The 21,781-nt window shown below is 44.4% G+C and overlaps 1 protein-coding gene and 1 long non-coding RNA gene across 3 annotated transcripts in view; one reads left to right on the top strand and one right to left on the bottom strand.

Annotated features, from left to right (window-relative positions):
- Positions 1-21,781, top strand: part of LAMB4 (laminin subunit beta 4) — a 42,226-nt gene that overhangs the window by 5,906 nt on the left and 14,539 nt on the right. The window contains exons 4-22 of the mRNA XM_075491864.1: positions 909-982; positions 1,642-1,830; positions 2,431-2,494; positions 3,051-3,265; positions 4,077-4,197; positions 4,846-5,034; positions 6,123-6,302; positions 7,676-7,785; positions 8,266-8,345; positions 9,392-9,542; positions 11,363-11,548; positions 12,745-12,866; positions 13,576-13,696; positions 14,676-14,853; positions 16,220-16,363; positions 16,596-16,827; positions 18,441-18,598; positions 20,195-20,419; positions 21,515-21,735. Of these exons, the coding sequence (XP_075347979.1) occupies positions 909-982; positions 1,642-1,830; positions 2,431-2,494; positions 3,051-3,265; positions 4,077-4,197; positions 4,846-5,034; positions 6,123-6,302; positions 7,676-7,785; positions 8,266-8,345; positions 9,392-9,542; positions 11,363-11,548; positions 12,745-12,866; positions 13,576-13,696; positions 14,676-14,853; positions 16,220-16,363; positions 16,596-16,827; positions 18,441-18,598; positions 20,195-20,419; positions 21,515-21,735 (2,960 nt within the window). The remainder of the gene's footprint in view (positions 1-908; positions 983-1,641; positions 1,831-2,430; positions 2,495-3,050; positions 3,266-4,076; positions 4,198-4,845; positions 5,035-6,122; positions 6,303-7,675; positions 7,786-8,265; positions 8,346-9,391; positions 9,543-11,362; positions 11,549-12,744; positions 12,867-13,575; positions 13,697-14,675; positions 14,854-16,219; positions 16,364-16,595; positions 16,828-18,440; positions 18,599-20,194; positions 20,420-21,514; positions 21,736-21,781) is intronic.
- Positions 10,062-21,781, bottom strand: part of LOC142405005 (uncharacterized) — a 31,893-nt gene continuing 20,173 nt past the window's right edge. For both annotated transcript variants that reach the window (XR_012774030.1, XR_012774028.1), the window contains exons 5-7: positions 19,390-19,526; positions 10,435-10,539; positions 10,062-10,166 (exon numbers count right to left, since the gene is read on the bottom strand). This is a non-coding gene — a long non-coding RNA (uncharacterized LOC142405005). The remainder of the gene's footprint in view (positions 10,167-10,434; positions 10,540-19,389; positions 19,527-21,781) is intronic.

The raw sequence follows: 21,781 nt of genomic DNA, 5'->3' as shown, positions 1-21,781 counted from the left end.
CTTCTCTGTGAAGGCATGATAGGAGGAATAGCATCTACTCCACTTTATTTGACGTATAGTGAATATGTAAAAAATATTTGACTGGTTAGAAATTAAGGCATAGAAAAATTAAGATAATATGTTACTCCTATTTTGGGTATCCAGCTAAAATTGATAAGCCTTGTTTTTTCATGGAGTTTAGCAAGGAGCTGTCACCAGTTTTGGACATTAATGTCAAGAAAGCTGTGGGCCAGCTGTGAGAGGATCTTTTCTGGCTCTCGCCATCTTTCTTCTGGGATGAGGTCTCACGCACAGCCTGGTCAGCAGGAGCCCTGGGATGCCGCATGCAGATGTGAACAATGGGGATATCAGCTGAGCTCCTGCCACTCTCTACAGAGAACGTGTGAATTGTGGGGGTTTTTTCCATACTTGTTGCAATTTTGGAAGATGCCTGGTGCGACAGCTCTGCTCATGACAAATTTCAGATCTGGCAGAATAGAAGGGTTTAAACAGATCTGTTTAGCATGAAGAAAACCCCATATTTTTATTTGGTTTCATTTTTTTCTTAGAAATGAGCAAACTATTTGGATGGATTTAAAAAAAATCTTACTGGATATAGGAAGATGCAAACCCAGAACCTTACCATCACCATCACTTACAGTCCCAATGGTCTGAACAGGACCTTTAACCGTTTCCTGCAGTGTCAGTGACATGCAGCATTGCCGGTGCCAGTGCCGGAAAGGCAGCGCATCGCATTGCCCCCGAGAGAGCGATCCAGCCGCACACCGGGTTTGTGCACAGGGGATGCCCTAAAGAGCCTTGCTGCTGTGCTGGAAAAGGCATCTTTAAATTCCTCACAGGAAAGCTGTCTCAGCAACCCCTCCAATGTGCGCATGGTGCTCTTCACTTCATTTTCATTCTCTTTTCAGGTGTTGACCATGTCAGCATTAGATTGGACCTAGAAACTTTATTCCAGTTCAGCCATCTTATCCTGACTTTTAAGGTACATCTTTTACCAGAGCTTTTATGTAATGTTATACACTAATTACTTAACCACAGGAATAAATTGCTTAGAGAGGCAGTGAAAGCTCCATCTTTAGAGATTTGTAAGAACAGGTTAGATAAACACCTGTCAAGTATGGTTAAGTTATAGCTGATCCTGCCTTAGGGGAGGAGGACAGACTGAATAGCTTCCTATTCATGAGCCTTCTGGTCCTATTTTCTATAAATCGGAGAATTAAAGCTGAAAAAAAAAAATTGCAAAATTAAGCCCTAAAAATTTAGGACATTTCTGAACTGAGGTTGCTCTTTCAAGTTTAGTTCAGTCTCCTCACACGTATCCACTATGATCCAGATGGTTACAAATTTTTTTCTACAAAATTCCTACATTGTTATGGTAAACTCCCTTACTTAGAAAGTAATCTTATATCTATGTGGAAGGTTGCCCTTCCCTTTTACTGAGAGGGTTCAGATGAGGAATCCGGCTTTTTCCGAGAATCAAGTAACCAGCACAGTAGCCCTGTAGGGAGCCTGCAAGCTCTCAAACACAGAATTTTAATTGGCAGCTGTTGGCATCCCCCAAACAGGAATGTCAATAGAACAACCCCTGAGATGTCTTTTCGACACCTGGTTAAGGAATTCTTGAAATAATGTTTCTTGCAGACATTTCGGCCTGCAGCAATGCTGGTTGAGCGCTCCACCGACTTTGGTCAGACCTGGAAAGCATTTAGATATTTTGCACAGGACTGTGCAGCTTCTTTTCCCAATGTCTCTTCTGGTCCAGCAAAAAGTGTGGGAGATGTCATTTGTGATTCAAGATATTCAGACATCGAGCCATCCACTGAAGGCGAGGTATTGACGAGTGTCTGTGTTTGTATGAGTTCAGATCATACGTGGCTATTTTTCTGCAGCTGAGGGTCTCTCATCTGTGTCCACCAGACTCACTTATACAGGTTCTGAGACACAAAGTGCTATTAGCTTTACTGAAGTAAGAGGGAAAGACAAACACTGCACTTTACCTTCAGTCTCACATCCAAATGAACTCATAAAACAACTTGTACAAAACCTTCTACTGCTCTTTCCTGCTTTCCAAATTCACATGGAAGTCCCCCTCATAAGCGATCTTGACTCTCCATCAGCCTCTACTGCTAAAGGCAGGACCCTGTCCTTTGATCCCTTTGGTAGGTGCTGGTCCCATCTCTACATCACTCTAGGGCACTGCTTTTCCTTCCTCCTGACACATCAATCCACCAAAAGGTCTTTTTGCCTCGCTCGGCCAAGGCCAGGTTGAAAGGGTGAGAGCACTTGCTGAATCAGGGCCACAGCCTTGTGTTTTTTCTTCTATGGGGTCAGTAAAGTGGCATTAGTAACTAATGGGTCTCAGGTAACAGACTTTATATCCAAAAAGAATAGCTTCAGTGATCTATAGAGCTGTATTAATTTGTTTTGCAGGTTGTTTTAAAAGCTTTGGATCCCAGCTTTGAAATAGAAAATCCATATGTGCCATATATCCAAGGTATGGACAGTACAGGTTTTCTCCAGAGATACTTTGCTGGTGTTGCTTGTTTTGTACACTGAAAGGGTGAAAAGCTCAGCTGGTATAAGTCAATGATGTTGAAAATTATGTACCAAAAGATCGTAGGGAGACCTGTGTATTAATAAATTAAATGGGCCAATCTTGTTCTCTAGCCCTGAGGGCAAACGGCACAGCTCTGCAGAGCTCGTGGATGCAGCCGAACTATCTTTCCTTCTGGGATGAGGTGGCCCAATCCACACTGCCTTTTGGGAGCAGTCCCAGAGCTGTACATGAACCCATGAAGATATTGACTGGGAAAATACAGGTTGGCCCCAGCCAGAGCCATACCAAGGAGGGTGCTAATGCTTACACAGCTGTGTGCCAGGAGCGGGTCCGTGCCCTGGCACCATATGGGTTACTGGTCTCAGCCAATACCAGATCATTTTCACTATTTCTTCAGTACATCCAATTCTTGGATGACTGATCCAAGCTGAAGATTTCATACTGTTCATCTTTGAGTGAACTTGGGCTCTTGATTTATCTTCTTTCCTTCCAGAGCTCATTACGTTGACAAACCTAAGGATCAATTTTACTAAACTCCACACCCTTGGGGATGCTCTGCTTGGAAGAAGGCACAGTGATCCCCTCGAGAAGTACTACTACGCCGTCTATGAGATGGTTGTGCGGGGCAGCTGCTTTTGCAATGGCCACGCCAGCCAGTGTGATCCCATGCAGAATCTGCGGGGAGATGTTTTCCATCAGTCTGGGATGGTGCGTTGTTAACACTGTCTCCAACAAGGGCAGTCCCTACCTGGTATTTTGGAGGAAGGAAGAGATGGAGGGAGGGAGAGGAAGGAAGTTCTCTGATGACCATTGGATTGACCATTTGCAACTCCAAGTTGTAAAATGTTTCAATACAGCTTCTTCCTTTAAAACCCTGGGCTGGATTGCTCAGAAGCTGTCTCTTTGTTGGCACTAGTATGGTGTTGCAAAAGCAACTGGGACAAGACATGTTGAAAATAGCAAAATACCAGAGCTGTAATGATGCAAATGTAATGCAGTAAGTAGCCTGTGGTGCGTGCAGACTTGAATGGCCACTTGTTGGGTGCGTTCCACACTCCAGCTGGGCTCGGGGGCTCTGCGGCAGGAGAGGAGGCATTGGCATAAAGAATAGCTGATAATGCAAAGCTAAGCCATGAAAAATGGATTATTAAAAAATTCAGGAACATGATTGCGAATTCTTTCCTTCTGGGAACAAGCGTTTTTTTCTCCTGGAAAATATGTATCTCAATATAGAGACATGTAGGGGGAGAGAGAGAGAATTTCAGAAGTTGAAGTCTCCTTTGATATCTCTAGAAGTATTTTTTTCCTAAATGTTGCTCAGTGGCTTTAAAACAATTTGGTTAAAGTTTGCAGGTATTCTCCAGACCTTTTACTGAAATAACTGAGAATTATGTCAGCTGAGGGAGCCAAAGAGCTTTGAATTTTCCTGATCTTGCTGGCATACCTCGAGCAGATATCTCCTGTCCTCTCCTCTGCTTTCGTGTCACCTTACCTCCTCTCTGTTCTCACCATGCTGCAGGTCCATGGGAGATGTATCTGCCACCATAACACCGAAGGTTTGTCCTGTGAAAGATGTAAAGATTTCTACAATGATGTTCCCTGGAGGCCAGCTGAAGGGGCACAAGATAATGCTTGCAAACGTAACTCAAACGTATTATTTTCCTTTTCAATAGCTGAGTGGTGGGTGTAGCACAAACCCAGCGCAATGCGTAATGGGATGGCTGGGTTTCTGGGAGGGAGACTTTTCCATGCCTCATCTAGAAAAATAGGTGGATTCCTGTATCCATCGGTGCTGTGTTGCCCTACAAGAAGGAGAGCTGTTTCCTGTTCTTATTTTTCATGAAGAGAAAAAAACAATAAAGAGAGGAAAAAGCAAAAAAGATCATTCATTGGTTTGCACAGGGTCTTTCTTGTGAATGAAAGAAGAATTTAGACAAGGCTAAATTATTTATTTTCACAATAATGAGTAATGTAGAATATATGAGAATAATATATTAGGATCTATAACAAATATTCATCTTTCTTCAGTGGAGCAGTGTTCCCCACTGCGTATCAGGCACGCTCACCTGCACGGGTACTCTTCCAAGTGTAGGGGCCAGTTCTGTCGTAAGTCTCCAATGTTTCCCCCCAGCTGTAAAGCACAAGGCCTGGGAAGCTATAATCTTGCTGGGGCACTGAAATCATGCGAGTAACAAGTAACCCCATGTTAACAGTAGACAGCAATGGTGGCAAGACCACAATAATAGGAATCGTGCTGCGAAATATCCCACTGTTTGTTTTGGTTTCAGGGTGTAACTGCAATGGCCATTCTGGCAAATGCCACTTTGACATGGCCGTGTACCAGGCCAGTGGTGGGGTCAGCGGTGGTGTTTGTGAGGACTGTCAGGACAACACCACGGGGCAACACTGTGACCAGTGTAAACGTTTCTTTTACCAGGATCCACTCAAAGTCATCTCGGACCCTCACGCATGCCTCCGTAAGCTTTCCTTCTTTAGCTTCTGTAAGAATGACTCAGAACGGGGTAGTTCTGGTTCTCTTTGCTCCGAGCCCTATGGCATCTCCATGCTTAAATGTTCATATGGTTGTAACAATGTCACCAAACCTATAACATCCAAACTACCTTATAAGTAGCTGCATGACAACATCCTTGAACCAGCATTGTGAAAAGGGCTGCATATTCCAACTTATTGCTAAATGGAGCTTTGAAATCCAGCAGGGCTATCATCTTTCTCGAACAACATCAATATAAATATGAATAGTAATAGTGCTGTTGCTTCTGTGGTAGTCAGGGATTACAGGAGAGGTGCAAAATGATGGGAGGAGCAATAACTTTTGCTAGATACCTACCATATATAAGAAAAATAAGCTTTCAGGCATGAAAGCCCTTCTTCTGAAAGATGAGCTAAACTCAGTATTAACATAGAATGGGAAAAATGCACTGAGTATAATTTAAATGTAGTAATTGGTTGGCATGACAAGTCCTTAAGGAGCCAAGGGGAGATTACCCAGGGAAGTGGTGCGGTAGATGTCAGCTCTGCTGTGAGAAACGGGTAGTGCCTTAGGAAAAAATGGGATGCGTCACGAAGGCAGTGTCCCCTGCTGAATCCATTGCTTCCAGTAAATAATTCAGCTATGGCGAACTCAGACCAGTTCTGGGGAGGTGGCTCACACTTGGTACCCCTCTGCAACCCTACATCTTTCATGAGAGCATCCCCAAAAGTTATACTTTATAGTTATAGGGCCCTCTCCTCCCCAGGTACTCTGGAGAGGGTAGGGAGTGGATGAGTAACACCTATTTCCACCCAAAGCAAAGGATATATTTCTACTAAAGTGAAGACTGTAACTCTCCTCCAGAGAAAAAGCAGATCTTGGAAACACTTTCATAATGTTTCTTAACAGCGGCTGTGCATTAACTGTAAAGCATCTAACACAGCGAGCATGGATGAACATCTCTAATGTTTACAAGAATCCTGAATTTGCGCCTACTTGCAGCTCTGTAATTGCATTTTCATGCTTATATCTAAATGTGCTTTTTTTCATATGTCTCCTTGACCATGCCTGTAGCCTGCAACTGTGACCCAGAAGGCACATTGCACAACGGCGTGTGCGAGAGCCGCACAGATCCTGCTCTGGGAACAGTCGCGGGCCGGTGCCCTTGCAAGGAGAACGTGGAGGGTGCCGGCTGTGAGAAGTGCAGGGCGAACTACTATGGGCTGAGCGGCAGTGACCCTCTGGGCTGCCAGCGTATGTAAACCACCTCGTTTGTTCTTCTTTCCAAAGCACTTCTAAGAGATGGAGGTAGTTGAATGCACAGGTGCACCCACTAATGCACAGAGACTACCTGCTTCACAAAATACCCAGTTGCCTACTATAATTTAATGTCAATGTAATTTAGTGGACCTGGTGTGGTATCTGAGATGGAAAAGATGCAAAATCACTTGCAGAATACATAGTCTATTATAATGGATCAGGCTGCTGTTAACAGAAGCATTGTTAATATGCAATTTAGTTGAAAAGGGAGATTAAAACACATGAAAATAATTTTAGAATCAAAATCAGCACAAGGGTGAATGAAAAGCCCCAGAGGGGATCCCAGGAATCGCTGTTAGGATACTCGGACTCTGCAGTGCACGGTGCAGCGTGGAGGTGGCAGGAGCTGCTGCCTTGCCATGAGAGCTTCCAGCCAGCTGTTCTCCAAGCGAGGCTCACTGAAAAACACATCCTGTCGCTAGCCAGGCACACTGTGGGTTTGTAAGCACGTTATGCCCACCACATGGTACTCAGCAACATGCAAGGACTGTGCAGCGCGCATCAGCACAGCACACGGCAAACCACCGCACCAGACTTCTGCCAGTGCCTCTGTTCCCCCAAGAGAGGGTCCCCAATGGGGAAACAGTCCATTCCCCGAGGGCAGGGGTCCCCAATGGGGAAACAGTGCATTCCCCAAGGGTAGGGGTCCCCAATGGGGAAACAGTCCATTCCCCGAGGGTAGGGGTCCCCACTGGAGAAACAGTCCATTCCCCAAGGGTATGCCATTTTCAAAGGGACGTTTCTAAACCGTTACCGTGATGTGATCCCCGAGATCTGAGCAACTTGCATTGAAGAAATTGGCAGCTGGATTAAAACATACCCAGACGCTTTTTTAAATGATAGCTACTTAAAATACATTGGGTGGATGCTGTATGATAAGCAAGCTGAAGTGCGGTTGAAGTGTCTTCTGGGACTGCAGGGAATTTATAGCAGAAAAGAACTTGTTTCCAGGATGGATCTCTTCACTAGCAGGTTCAAGGATCAAATTGTGTCCATGCTTCTGGACAAGGACCATGAAGTAGCAGTTCAAGCCATGAAACTCTTGATGCTTATGTCACAGTAAATAATTTCTTTTTTAATTTACTGTATTGTTTTAATGGCAACAAGATCCAGATACGATCCTGATGAATCTGGATGAACCCGAGGGTAGTCCGAGGGCTGCAGGGTGCCAGGGCACGTCCATCTGCAGAGCATCTGTCCGGAGGACAGAGACTGCCTGTCACGCTGATGCCACATCTAAAGCAAATGCCAGTCCTGCTGCCGTCACTGGGGCTCACAGAGGTAACCGCGTATTTCTCTCTCTGTAGCCTGCAACTGCGATCCCTCTGGCAGTTTGCCTTTCTCCACCTGTGATCCTGCCACCGGAGAGTGCCTCTGCCAGCGGTTTGCCACAGGGCGACGCTGTGAAAAATGCCTCGTACGTACTCAGGTTTTTTATTACTTCTGCAATGTGGTTTTAGAAGTCCCTTCTCCCATCTTTCACCTTTTCATTGCCAGAAAAGTAAACAATTAGTTAAAATTCAAAATAATTTTACAGCTGTATGCTCCCATTTTGCATTGACATATCTGCATTTTTTACTGCTTGCAAACATTTGTGCAATCTAATTGCACTAGGAGGAGCACTCACAGAAAAGAAAGGAAATGCAAAATTGTGTTCTCGGACCATCTTTGCTATTTTCAGAGCAACTTGCTTGCACAAATGGGTAAATATCTGGCTATTCTTGCAGTGGCTGAGCACCCATGCAATCTGGTAAGAGAAGCAATCTCACATGGCCGAGCCCAGGCAGGCAGCCCAGGAGCGCTCCAGAGCATCGTTCATCCAGGGGAATAAGTTCTGCTGTGCTTTACATACTTAAATATTTGCCATAAAAAATCTTTCAGTTTCTTTTTATCCCAGGTAGGATACTGGGGTCTTGGCAACAGCTTGTATGGTTGTTCTCCATGTGACTGTGACATTGGTGGATCCCAGAATAACTTGTAAGTTAATGTTCTTCAAGTTTTTTCTTGGTTTTAATTTTTATAAACTCTTAGGCCACACTTTCTAATTAGGTTAATAGCGTCTCAGTACAAATGGGAAAATAGACTGTAGACGTAATTTCATCATGTACAAACAGTGTAAAGTCAAGTTGGGATCTTGGAAATTTATTTGTGATTTTAAAGGGGATTTACCTTTTTCCTTTGAAGCCAACTTTGAATCAGTTTGAGTCAAGATTTGTTTAATATAAAATATAAACTGCATGGTTTGAGAGAACCAGAGGCCCTAATATTGATAGAAATTACAAGTAACTTAGAGATTACATTTTTAACTTAGCTTTGTACATCTACTTTAAAAGCTAGAAATATCTTAAATTTTTCTGTCTTACTGGCTCCTATTCAAAATATATAATTTCATAAGCAAGCTTGGTTTCAGTTGGTTGTTGGTTTCCTTCAGGAGTTTGTTGGGCAGGGGTCTTCCCTACTGCTGTTAGACTTCAGACATAGCAGCACATAGTCCGATGCCATAGAGCAGCTCCTTGTGAGCAGGTAAATCAAAGCTAATAATCATCTGATGTGTTAAAGAGTGTAAGTATAAGAGTGTAAGTATATGAAAATTACCATATCACATCAAATCAAAGGTCCTTCTGATCTCATGTCCTGCCTCTAAAATTATGGGTGATAGATACTTAAGAATAGTGATAGGTACAGTAATAGATACAGGAACAGATACAAGAAATGGATACAGGAATAGATAGTAACGGATGCTCGGGAGACAAAAGGATTTGTGCTTCAGGTATGGAACGGATGGAGAAAGACAAAGCATGTCACACCTCCTAAGCGATGAGAAAGTAGCGTTGAATAAATCCAGCACTGGAAGGAGGGAACACAAGGGGTGGGTGGTAGAAAGAAGTTTAATAGAGGAGGTGATCCGACAACGGAAGAAACAAAGCAGAGCTGAAACAAGGGTGGAGCTGAGCTGCTCTCGTGCTGCGAGGCCCCAGCCATGCTGCACTCTGACGTCCTCCCTTTGCCAACTCTTACCCTAGGTGCTCACCGAAGGACGGTCAGTGCAAGTGTCTTCCCAACATCGTGAGCCGCCAGTGTAATGAGCCAGCCCCAGGCTACTTCTTTTTACCCCTGGATTATTATATTTATGAAGCTGAGCATGCAAAGCCCCTTTCTGGCTCTGCACCCTTGGTACGTAGTTGGCTTTTTAGGTGTCGTGCTGAGAGGGGATCCATGCAGTGCTGCACAGGAGCTGAGGCTGAGGAGAAGAGCCCTCACTCGGGGAGCAGCCAGAGCGGCTCTTTAGCAGGAAGATACAAAGCAAGTCCCTTGACCGTCCTCAGTTCAGCCTTGTTCTTCATGGACGTGACTGTTCCGTAACTGTGGCTGTTACCGAGGGACAGTTGCTACAGCATGGTGTGACCTGCAAAGCTGTCCTTGCTGCTCCTCAAGTGCGGGCTGGTCTAGCATGAATTAGAGAAGTTAATTTAATTATTTAAATTAGAGGAAAGTGTTTGAGTTGCCAATAGCTATCACGAACTGTGATATTTCTGGGAATCTCCGACGGGAAGAATCAAATTCCTCTCTGCTCCATTAGCCTCATTCCTGCTGCCTTATATAATGGCACTGATTGTAGCCCAATTTCCTCAAGAATTTGGCATCCATCTGTAATGTTTTTAGAAAAATGAATTTTTATTTATTTTTTTCCCTCAAAATGGGGGTAGTTGTTCCCCATGCAGAGCACAAGTCTGGAATGTGTTCCTTCCGCTGCCTACGTTTCTACTAATGTTTCTTCTCCAGTGTGTTGTCCAGAAGCTATAGAGAAGGAATAATAAAAAAATGTTTATTTGCAGGTCACATCCGCAAATATTTAACTATAATCACAACCAGTAATCATCCTACAGTCCAATAATTAAATGGAAAACAGATGTCTGGGACATAGCTTAAGAGGAAGTGCAAGTTAATTGTAAGACAGTGAGGGAAAAGGGTTTCCTGCAGCTGCTGGGCCATAGTTTAGAGTTTCACACAGCAGAGAATAGAGCTTGTTTTAAAAACGTGGATTTTCATTTAGCTGCTTACCTACCCTTCAACATTGTTGAGACAGTGGTGTCCCCTCTCTCATTACTTTTACTTCATAGGTTAAACCAAGCACTCTTCCAAGGTGTGACATCTACTTCCAGAAGCAAGGCTATGAGTTCACGATTGAAAATGGAAAGATTGTGTTAAACAGGAGCAAGAAACGAAGTGTAAGAAAATCTGGACTGGAACAGGTAAATTGATACTTTAATAGTTACTTAAGGTTACACCAAATACTGACATTTTATTTTGCAACAGAGGGCAAGGAAATGTCTGAGCATGTGGGATCCAAAGTCCCAGACGTTACAATCCTGACACAAATGAAATCCATTTTTTGGTATGCAGTTGGGCTGGACATTTTATAATTCACATCAAGCGCTTTGCTCTGCTATGTCCAGTGCCGTTGTAGGCTCAGGTTCAATGAATTTTTTAGAAGGGAAAGGCCCCATGAAAGGTAAAATCCTTTTTTTTTTAGTTTTGCTTGCAAGACATTTCCAACGTTTAAGCATACCTAGATGTTAACATGGTACCTACTGCATTTAAATGCTGCCAGCTTTGTCATTGTAAGTATTGATATTTATTTATTCAGCTTATAATGAAAAGTCCAGCCATGTATGAAATCAAGCTTCATCTTCTTAAGGTTTGCAATGTGAATGCCTGGAGATGCCAAATATACAGAGATGGATGGATTATTCTAGTCCTTCTTGTTGCTGTTGTTGCAAAGCTAGAGGATGCTTTTCTCTATATGTGACCCTAAACATCCTACATTTGGGAGAGTGCTTAGAGTGTTGATCGCAAGCTTGTTCAGAAAATGAGGCCGGCTGATGGCTGAAATAAGTAAATAACGTGGCAAAAATACCTTCTCTCTTTTTCTGAGTTTGTTTTTTTATAATTTGACTCTGTGCGTTGTTGAAAATGTCAATATGTCTTTGCAGGGTGCGGTGCAGTTTGGACAGGACGCGGCTGTGTCAGTGGTTTTCAGGCAGCCCAGCGCCGGGCGGTCCGTCACATGGACGGGACCCGGCTTCGCCCGCGTTCCCAGCGGAGCTGGACTGAGATTTGCCATCAACAACATTCCCTTTGCTATGGACTTTGATATCACGATTCGTTATGAGCCTGAGGTACTTCTGGTGTCTTGTGTGTCTTGTGATGTCATGATAGATGCAGGGTCTATTTTGTCAATAATAGGACACAGCAACCTGTCCCACTCTTTATATTTAAATTTAAAATTGTTTGCGTTTTCATCCTTATCAACAGAGCAACATGCCCTCCACTGATCCCCTTAACTCTTTCCACACATCTGACAAATCAGCATCACAAGTATTATCTAAGCATCGGCCAAGATTTCATCTTGTGGAGTTCCTCTTTTGGTACCTTTGCTTGGACTGGACTTCTGTTCACAAATCAGACACATGCAAAATGCACCCCCTTTTAGATGGGCATCCTGTATTTCTAGCTGGGATTTTCTGGACAGGAAAATGTGCACAGGCAGGAGTGATCTGAGTAGATATTTATCCAGAGCTTTTGCAGACATCCAGCTTCCCAGTTCCTCCAGCAGGGCTTTGAGATGTGCGAAAAGTGTAGGAAAATAGCCAAAATCTTATTTTTTCCCTGGACAAAATTTCTCACTGATGAAGACATGTCTAGGGAAATCTGTTAACCCAAATCTGGTTAAACCCAAGTCCGCACCCATGTCTTCAAAAACACAGGCAAGTGTTTTATTGGTACCAGTATTTGTACATGCCTTGCTCTTTTACTTTGCAGCTCCCTGGGACAATCCCACCACTCGAGATCCTCTTTCTGCCTATTGTATTCTGTTCTCTTACTCTCTGCTCTCTTACTGAGGCAAACAAAACTCCCAGTGTCTTAAAGCATGAGAACAATTTTGCAGTGGGCTGGTTTGATGTAGCTTCTTCCTTCTAAGGATTAGATTAAACAGTTGAATTTTAAAGACTTTTCTGACAAAATCTTTTATGTTTGTTATTCCTTATTAGATGCGAGAGGAGGCAGGTAATGAAGGATATCTCCGGGACAACACTGTGCTAAGAAAGGAAACAACTCCAATGACTTTAACAGAGCTGTTTCCATTTGTACCAGCTGAGGTCCCATTTCTGTCTCTGCTCTTCAATTAGCCATTGCAAATACAATGCATTTTTCACAAATAACATTATTTTTTTAGTCGTGTAGAGGCCAAAGAGAAAATCTGTTTTGTCACTGCAGTGTGCAATCATTCAGATGGCTTTCATTAACCCTGGCAAAGAGAAAGTGTTTTTTTCAGATATGAACAATGACCATAATTTTTGTCCTTTGGTTATAGTCCTTGGAAGACTGGCTAGCAAGTGTTGCCATCCAGCCTGCTGGTATTTTGTCAAGTCAACACTGCAAAAACAAGGGCCTTTCACAGGAGCCACATGCGTTGCCTCTCCCAGCTACAAAGAGGTCTGACTATTCCTGTCCTTCCACCTGTAGATTTTCTGTGTACAAATCTTTTACTGAAGCGCTGCAGAGTAAATAAATGTGTGGGGAAGTGGGAATATTAGAAACACATATGTGGCCTTTCCTGTTGCTGTCACACCACAATACCACATAGGCGCTAAGGAAGAGTCTGATGCTCCAGTCCTCAGCCTGGCAAAGGTTAGCCCAAGCCAGGAGAGCAGCCTGAGATCCTGCTGGGGTTAGCCGTTGCTTTGGCGAAGATCCAACTGCAGCTCTTTCAGTACAGAAAGGAAATATTGACTTAAAGTCGCTGTCCTAGCCTATTTTCAAAACCAGCTTTTCAGCTTGGACCTATGTAAAGAATAGAGAGGAGCCAAGAGGATGTGACCGAAGTCTTGATCAAACAAGGACAGGAAAGGACAAATATGAACAGTGAGTTGCAAACTCCTTTGCTTGAAGTAGTAAAACCTGCCATTTTCAGTTTAATCTCACCAGGTTTAAATTGCGCTTGGTGAACCATCCAGGCAGAAGTCATGCCGCTTCCCCAAAGGCGGCAAGCAGCGGGGCTGGGTGAGCTCCCCGCAGCAGCAGGGCTTGCTGGGGGCTGCAGGCGTCAGGATGCAGGCACAGGGGGAGGGAGCGCTCACAGCATCCAGTAAACTTGCCTTGTCCCGACTCCTGGCTGTAACTGTGCTTTATTTCTGCTAAACAGGATTGCACTTCTGCAAACTCCAGTCTGCCTGGAGCCGGGAACAGAATATTCTGTGGATGTGTATTTTTCTCAGTCCTCTGCCTCTGACCCAAAGGCGAAATCGTTCATCTTGATTGACTCAGTGAGTAGTTCTGTCACAATTCCCTTGAGGCTGTACTTATACCAGTGTGATTTGTTTGTACACAGACTTACTCAAAATATTTAAAAATCATTTACAGTGTGTTTTAATAGAAAGTCAGGGAAATGTGCTTCTGCTTACCTCTGTTGGCACAGTGTCTGCATGTTTTTGTATGGAAAGACAGAATTGTATCTGTTTTAATTTTCATGGAACAATACCATAATAGCTCATCAAGTCATACTTGTTGCATATGTTAATAGTCAGATTATGTACATCTATCTGTTGCTTATTTATTATGAGCACAGTCCACATATGCTGACAAGACGCTGTGGTTAGGGATATAAATTCATGCAGTTCTTCATCACTTAGGTTTTTTAAAAATCTCTATGATTTGCCTGAATCTAATTAAAAATCATGGATATATTTAAAGATGACATTTGAAAAGTAAAATTAGTTCTGTACTTTCCCAGGAATCGGGCCCAGACGTTTCCCAAGTTTCTACCAAGTCAGGAACTGGGTGTTAGTTTTGGGTCCTTCTCTTGAGAAAAATATTTTTAAGTCCATTCCTCTAATTACTTGTGTAGAACTGGACTTGACAAGGACTGGCCATACTTGGACATAGAACCTTCAGCTGATTTTTCTCTATCTCAGTAATACAAGTAAAAATTTTGGCCAGATACTGCTTTTGGAGTCATCAACATGACGCCTCTTAGAAGTAAAAACAGTTCTGAGTGTATATCTGATGTCTTACAATAATCTGACTTTTTTATACACAGTCTCTTTTATTTGAAGAACTCAGGGAATGTCTAGACCTTCAGAATAAATGTGAATTTAGATGACTGAGCAGCACAACGGCAGATTTGGAAATGCGGTGCTCCAGGCCTCTGTCCTTGCAATGCGGAGCACAGTAAGAGAATGTGGGAAATTCTGGTTTTCAGTATATCTAAGCAAAAATATTTTTTTTTCCCTCTTAACACCAAAGCTTGGACTTATTCCCAGAATCAGTTCCGTGGAGAATTTATGCAGTGAAAAGGATTTAGATGAGTACCAGAAGTATCACTGTATTGAAATTGCATCAGAAGTTGGACCTCACGTCCTGCCCGAAGCGTGCGCACGGCTCATAGCGAGCATGTCAGCCCGTATTCACAACGGCGCTGTTGGTAAGGAGCAACCTGCACAGGCAGCTCTTTCGGACAGTTACTGGTTTTCCTCTGAGTTTGTAGGATATGTTGACTGGAGAGCTCTCAGCCCACGGTGGTGTAGGTAAGCGAAGCCAGTCAGCACGTGGTATGTATGGATGTGCAGGATATGTCCCGCTAAACCCGGAGTGTGCTTTTGGTGGCATGGCTCTCGGCGTTGATCACACCTGATGAGCTTCATGGAGCAGCATGACAGGGACCATGGCAGTGCTTGTGTGTCTTCTGAAGAGCATTTTAATCAGATGCAGCTTCACCAGATGGCCAAAGCAGTAACTTTCCTACTTTTCTGGCTGCTGTAAAGTAACAGAGGAGTTTTTAAGCCTTCTCCCTGGACGCTGCAGGCCAGCTGGATGCCCTGGTAGGACTCCAGGCATGATGGCACACAAGCTGATGGACTGGAAGAGATTCACCAAGAAAACCTGGGTGGTGTCCCAGCAAGAGGGCAGTGGCAGTTGGGGTTTGAAGCCCCAGGCAGTCTCCTGGACCCACCGCGGAAAGGACAGCTCGGCTCGGTGGCTAAGGAGACTTCCTGGTGTTGGGCCCAGAGAAATGGAGCTTCTCTGCACTTCCAGTAACAAGAGGGTCCTTTCTGGACAACTTTGGTGGCCAGCTCCTTTCAGGAAGCCTTGCTTCCAATGGACCTGATATCATCTCCTTGGTTTGGGCTATTTTTAGAAGGACTGATGCCTCACTCACACATCATCTGATTGTGGTCATGGCTATGCAGCCCCAGACTCCCCTCATTTAAGTTTGGGCTGTGCTGACTCCCCATTAGCCCGATTCCCATAGCGATGGGATTCTCCCAATGAAACATGGCACTTTGGCTTTCTGGCGCTGGCATCTGAGCATCCTGGACAAACATCCTGTGTGAGTTAGCAGACCAGCTTCACTCAACAAGTTAGTCCAAGGTGTCCAGAAAGCAGCAAACAATACACAGATGCAGGCTGTCTAAGTACTGCTTGCAGGTTATGTCCAGTGCTGCAGTTAGGCATAGATTTATATCAAACCCTTCTAGACTTCAGGATATCTCCATTTTGGATCTACATTTTGCTACGCCCTCTTCTGTCCTATCCCAAATATGTGCTGAAGGCAGTGCCCTGAATGTGGCAGCTCCAACACCGAGACTTGTGCTGGTGCCTGATACACCATCACCTTCAATGCTACAGCATCAAATAATCCAAGCCATGGCCATCAGTGGTTAGTGAACCCCTGATGAGAGTAATCAAGCTCTTTCCTTCCTATTTTTAAGTGTAAAACCTGCAAGTTTACAAGAGCAGTCATACTCCTTTATAACCAAACCTGTTTTGATTTTCTTTCCCCTTGGCAGCATGTAAGTGCAATCCCCAAGGGTCGCTGAATGCCAGCTGCACTAAACTGGGGGGCCAGTGTCAGTGCAAAGCCAACGTTGTGGGACGCTGCTGCGACACCTGCTCTGCGGGCAGCTACGGCTTCGGCTTCCACGGCTGCTACGGTGAGTACTTGGCAGCCAGCACCAGTAGCAGTACCAGTATCTGGCTCTTCATGCATACCCCAACTTTTTAGGGCTTTAAATCCATGATTATGTGTGAAGCAATACAAAAAATGTTTCCACAAATAACAAATTTTCCATCCCTGCTGCTCGCACTGCCTTTGAGCAATGTCAGCGAAGAGCGGGATTGGGGGGAATACGTTCAGGACACAGCTTTGCTTTCGGTGTTTTCCAGCATGCGAGTGCCACCCGCAAGGCTCGCTGAGCACGCTGTGCGACCAGGTGACAGGGCAGTGCTCCTGCCGCCGAGAAGTGGATGGTCAGCGCTGCAGCCGATGTCTGGCTGGGTATTTTGGATTTCCCCACTGCCGTCCTTGCCCGTGTAATGGCTACGCGGAGCTTTGCGACCCAGTGACTGGAGTCTGCCTGAACTGCCGCGGGTTTACAGCTGGAAGCCACTGTGAAAGGTAAGTTGATGGGCAGTGCTGCAAAGTCACCCAAACACTGGTGCTCTCTGAAACGCCCGTGTCGCTGGGGTCCCACCTACATCTCCCTGAATGCATCAATGACCTTAACTGGAAATGCATACCTCAACCCAGGATTAAACCGCGCCAAGCTGCTGAATGGCAGGTACCTATTCGTTTGGCAAATGCACGTGGGAAGGTGCATGTAATGCCTGTGTGAGGACTGCGGGCATGGCATGCATGCAGCATTGCGGCGGGCTCCCTGCCAGAAGGCATTTGAGACATGGGTGCCATGGCACCATGTGCTTGGAGACATGTGCAAAGCGCTGCATATTAGATACACTGACTCCTGCCAGCTTTTAAATTGCCAAAAGACTAGCCTCGTGCTGAATACTCATTTTAATACCTTTAATATCTGAGGAGCTTAAATAAACATGCCCCGTTCGCTGGTTTGTATTATTTCCATATGACCAGCAAATGACTTTTCCCATGTGTTCCAGCTCCATTCAAAACAGTGCTCCTCTTTTTTATTCTATACAGTGGCAGCAGTATCACAGTTCAACACGGACGTCAGAATTAAATTCGTTAGCTGTTTAGTTTAGTTTGGCTGGATTGTACCTTATCATTCACTTTTAAGAGGATTTCCCCATGAAACCTATTGAGCTTTTCTTGCAGTGCTTTTGAACAATACAGCCTTTGGCTACTGTGCTTGTAGGTGGCAAATAGATTAAAAATGGGAGACTGAAATACTTGTTGCCCTGTGCCTCTGCGGGAGCTCCAGACCCCAGGGCGAGGATAATCGAATAGCCAAAACTTTTAGACTCTTAGTGTGGCTTGTATCCATATAGAGAATTGTGTTCCCATTTGCCGTAGTAAAGCAGATCAAAGACTGAGGATGCTTCAGAAGCCACTGTGTTGCTGCAGCTGCCGAGCCGTGGGGGGCCGGGAAGCGGAGGCGGCGGTGGCGGGCAGGGTGGTGGGGGTGGCTGAGCCCCCAAGGAGCCCCTAAAGCCCCCCGCCTGTCTGGGTAACAGCGCAGCCACCGCCGCCTCGAAACAGCCGTCACCCCGGGTTTGCAGAACATGTCAGACAGAGCATGGCTGATTTCAATACACATGCTGCATCTAAAATATGCAATATTCTCTGAGTACTCGGTATGAATCGTTGCTTTTTTGCCCATGCCAGGACTTTCTAATGTCATGCCAACCACACTTTGTGTGTGTGTATGGAAATAGATGAATATATGTGGTGATAGGTGAATATACAGAATTTTTACATGGCCGCTTTTAGCTGTCTATGCAGAGCATGTGTGATATGTCATATGTACATATTATCATTTAGATTAAAATTGTTCCAGAGTAGGTAAAAATCTTCAGAAATATTCCTTGAAAAGAAAACGTGTTTTTTTCTTTTTGCTCCAGATTTTGGGAATGCAGCTCTGATTTTCCATTTTAGAACACTTTGGAAGCTGGATATATCTGTACCAATTAATGGGGATAGCATTGCAATGACCTGGAATGTTAAATTAATTATACATACATATAAATTGATTCACCTGCAGGGACTGAAAGGAGAACTTGACAATTCCTATTGCTTTGTGTTGACTGCTTTGACAGGTGCATGGACGGCTATTATGGAGCCCCTCTGAACGGAGAGCCCTGCCGCCCATGCATGTGCCCAGGGACACCTACAAGCAATAGGTATTTTGCACGTTCTTGTTACCAGGACTCCCAGTCTGCACAACTAGTCTGCAATTGTCTCGAGGGATATTCAGGTACGAAGCAAAATAAGGACTGGTTTTGATTCTATTAAAATTAATGTAAGAGATAAAAATGACCATCCTCCGCCCATCCTCTCTTCAGAAATGACAAGTGAGATAATGGTAATAAAATAGATTTTAAAAGTTAACACCCAAATTTACTGAAATTAGGTGTGGAAGTCCTGACTGAGAAGAGTGGGAATTGTGCAATTAGTGTTTGAAAAAGGGATTCACCTACGTGGATACAGATAATTAATCTGATGGCACTCTCTGGAAACCTCCTCCTTTCCAGGGGCACTACATTAACCTGGTGGGGAGAGTGGGGGGAGAACTGCAGTTGCTCGTTGCCTCTGAAAAACAAGTCTTGGAAGACCAAATTGGAAAGAACAGGGCACCAAAAAGAGCTGATAAGATTTCCTAATCACAGAAAATCTTTCCTCATAGGGAAGAATCTTGCTTTGATGTTATGCCCAAAAGTGACTGTTTCGCCATTCAAATGGTCACTTTAGAAATGAGGTTTCCATTCTCAGCTGTCTCAAATGCAGATATTTTTGCAGCAAACTGGTGCCTTGCTTCCTAAGATCCTATTGACCTAGCTTGGATTTCTGCAGGGAAAAACTGAAGATATTTCCCTTCCCCTGGCCATTAGAAAGATCTCCAGTGACGGAAGCAAACCCTAATGGGAAACACTGCCAAAAACTAAACCAATGTTGTCATCTTTACTTAGGCCAGGCTCCTTTATAAGTCAAGAGCAATTTTGCCTGAGTAATTGCTGTAGGGCCAAAATGATCCTTGTTGGTACTTACCCAGGGGACTTCTGTCCTCACAAACCACCGCAGTCCTCAGTTCTGGACTTTCTTCCTCCTGCTCCTTCCCGGCAAGGCTCCTGGTCACCTCTGTGGCACCGGGATCACTTCCTCGGAGACCCCGAAAGGCTCTGGTCCTGGGAACCACAGCAAAGGAGCAGAGTCCTTGGTTGAGGATGAGCCAGTGGATGAGGTGCCAGCAACACCAGCCTGCACAGAAAGGTTTCTGAGATGCAGAGAGGTAGCACTTCAATCAAGGTGGGCATTGGGATGGTGTGCAGAAGTAATTGCAATGCCAGCAAGCAAGGACAGAGCATCCCAGAGCTTGTCTGACCTCCTGGGGATCCTCCACTGGGTTACGGAAAGGAGGGCAGGTCTGCCGGGCTCTCGGTTGCTCCAGGAAAGGGCAGCCCACACCTTCCCATGATGTTGTCGGGCTGAAGGCCCCAGGGAAAATCCTGCAAATATGGCCCAACCCTGACTACTGCCATTGAAAGGACTTTCCTGGAAAAAGATGTTTGGAGGTGTTCTGTGAGGGGGTACCTATTTACTCCTACTGAAAGGACTTCCTTGGTAAAAACAACTTGGGATGAGGAGAGTGCATTTCCACCAGATTTCAGCGTGGGAGATGTAATTTAAACTGAACATAGGATTAAAGGGCAACAGTCTCAAACAGGTGGATATTTTCCATTGGAAGCGTGCATTTGAACAGACAGTCTGACTCTTTTAACAGTATTACTGGAAATTACATTTCACTTGAATTCCCATCAGCCAGCAAATATTTTTACCTTCCTCTTTACCACAGGCAGTCAGTGTGACGAGTGTCCTAGTGGGTTCTACAAAAACCCAGGCAGCCCTGGGCTTGACTGTGCACCATGTCCCTGCAATAACAACATTGATGTGACAGACCCAGAGTCCTGCAGCAGGGTCACCGGGGAATGCACCAAGTGTTTACACAACACCCATGGAGCAAACTGCCAGTTCTGCAAACCAGGGTATTTTGGCTCAGCCCTTGATCAAACCTGTCGAAGTAAGTAAGCAACAGCACTGCAACTGCGTATTACTACCCCGAAAATTTTAAAGAAATTAGGCTATAGGGAGAGGTTAGCCCTTGGAAGGACAGTAAAACTAAAGCAGATCAATGAAGCAGAATATGAGAATAACAAATATATTTCTATCCAGTGATAAAAATAACTGCTAATATGACAGCTATTAAATTCTTTGTCATCCAAGTCTCACTAAATCTCATTCTGAATATCACTCCTAGGAAATACTCATTCGTGAAATGAAATCAGTAATCTCTGTTAGAAAAATTAATGTGCATTCAGCCCATTCAGGAAGGAATCAAAAGTAAAGGAATGAAAGGTAATTGTTTGTCCATGTTGCTGGTTGATGCCAACAAAGCAATGCTCAGTTAACCAGCCGATCCCTTGCTGAGCTCCCTGCCTCACCAGTTGTTTTCATTAAGTGGCTAGAATGCGACTGTTCAAGCAATTTAATAAGACTCCATGAGGACACTGTCAATAACTCAGCACTTTTAACAGAAAGGCAGGAGTGTAAGAAAAAGCAAGGCATAAGTTTCTTCCCAAAGTTTCTCAAAAACTATTTTCACAAATGTGCCTGATTGAGGGTCTAATTTCTACAGGCCAGACAATTATAGGTATTTGCAAGGAACTCTTTTTTGGGAATCTCTAAAATACAGTTCAAGCCCATTCCTTGTTCATTCTTGGAAGATGTCCGTTAGAAATGGTTAAGCAAGAACTTTTGGCTCCTCACAAGGAAGGCTTCTTATCTCACTTGGCTTACTGGGGTTTCCCACGCTGGACAGTGCCTACTGTAAATCAGCTACTCCTTACTCAGCATATTTAACATTTCATTCTAACACGATTCAAAATTCACTATGCCTTCATTTTTTGTGCCTGTATTAAAAGTACTGAATGTTCCTAGTAACTTTGCTCAAAGCGATATATAAGCTATTACAGAAAGATAGGTAAACTGTATGAGATTAAAAATGTGTTCAAGATTACTAGAAGTAAACCTACAGCATGGGCTTTATATACAGCTCTGATTTTCCATCAACTGCCTATATTACCGTCTGCTGTAGTAACTGTCCTTCTTTCTCCAGAGTGCACATGCAATCCGGCGGGTGTTCGCCCTGCCATGTGCCCAGGGAGGGACGCAGCCTGTCTGTGTGACCCAGCCACAGGAGCTTGCCCTTGCCTGCCCAACGTGGTGGGCACAACATGCAACCAGTGTGCCTCTGGCTACTGGGACCTGGCTAGTGGAAAAGGATGTCAGATCTGTGACTGTGATCCAAAAAACTCCCAAAGCAACCAGTGCAACCAGGCAAGAAAATTACTCTGCTTTCCAGGAACCGGGGTGGTGGTGTTTT

Source organism: Mycteria americana, chromosome 1, assembly GCF_035582795.1.
Source record: "Mycteria americana isolate JAX WOST 10 ecotype Jacksonville Zoo and Gardens chromosome 1, USCA_MyAme_1.0, whole genome shotgun sequence".
Taxonomy (NCBI): Eukaryota; Metazoa; Chordata; class Aves; order Ciconiiformes; family Ciconiidae; genus Mycteria; species Mycteria americana.
This window is presented reverse-complemented; position numbering and strand designations above follow the sequence as displayed.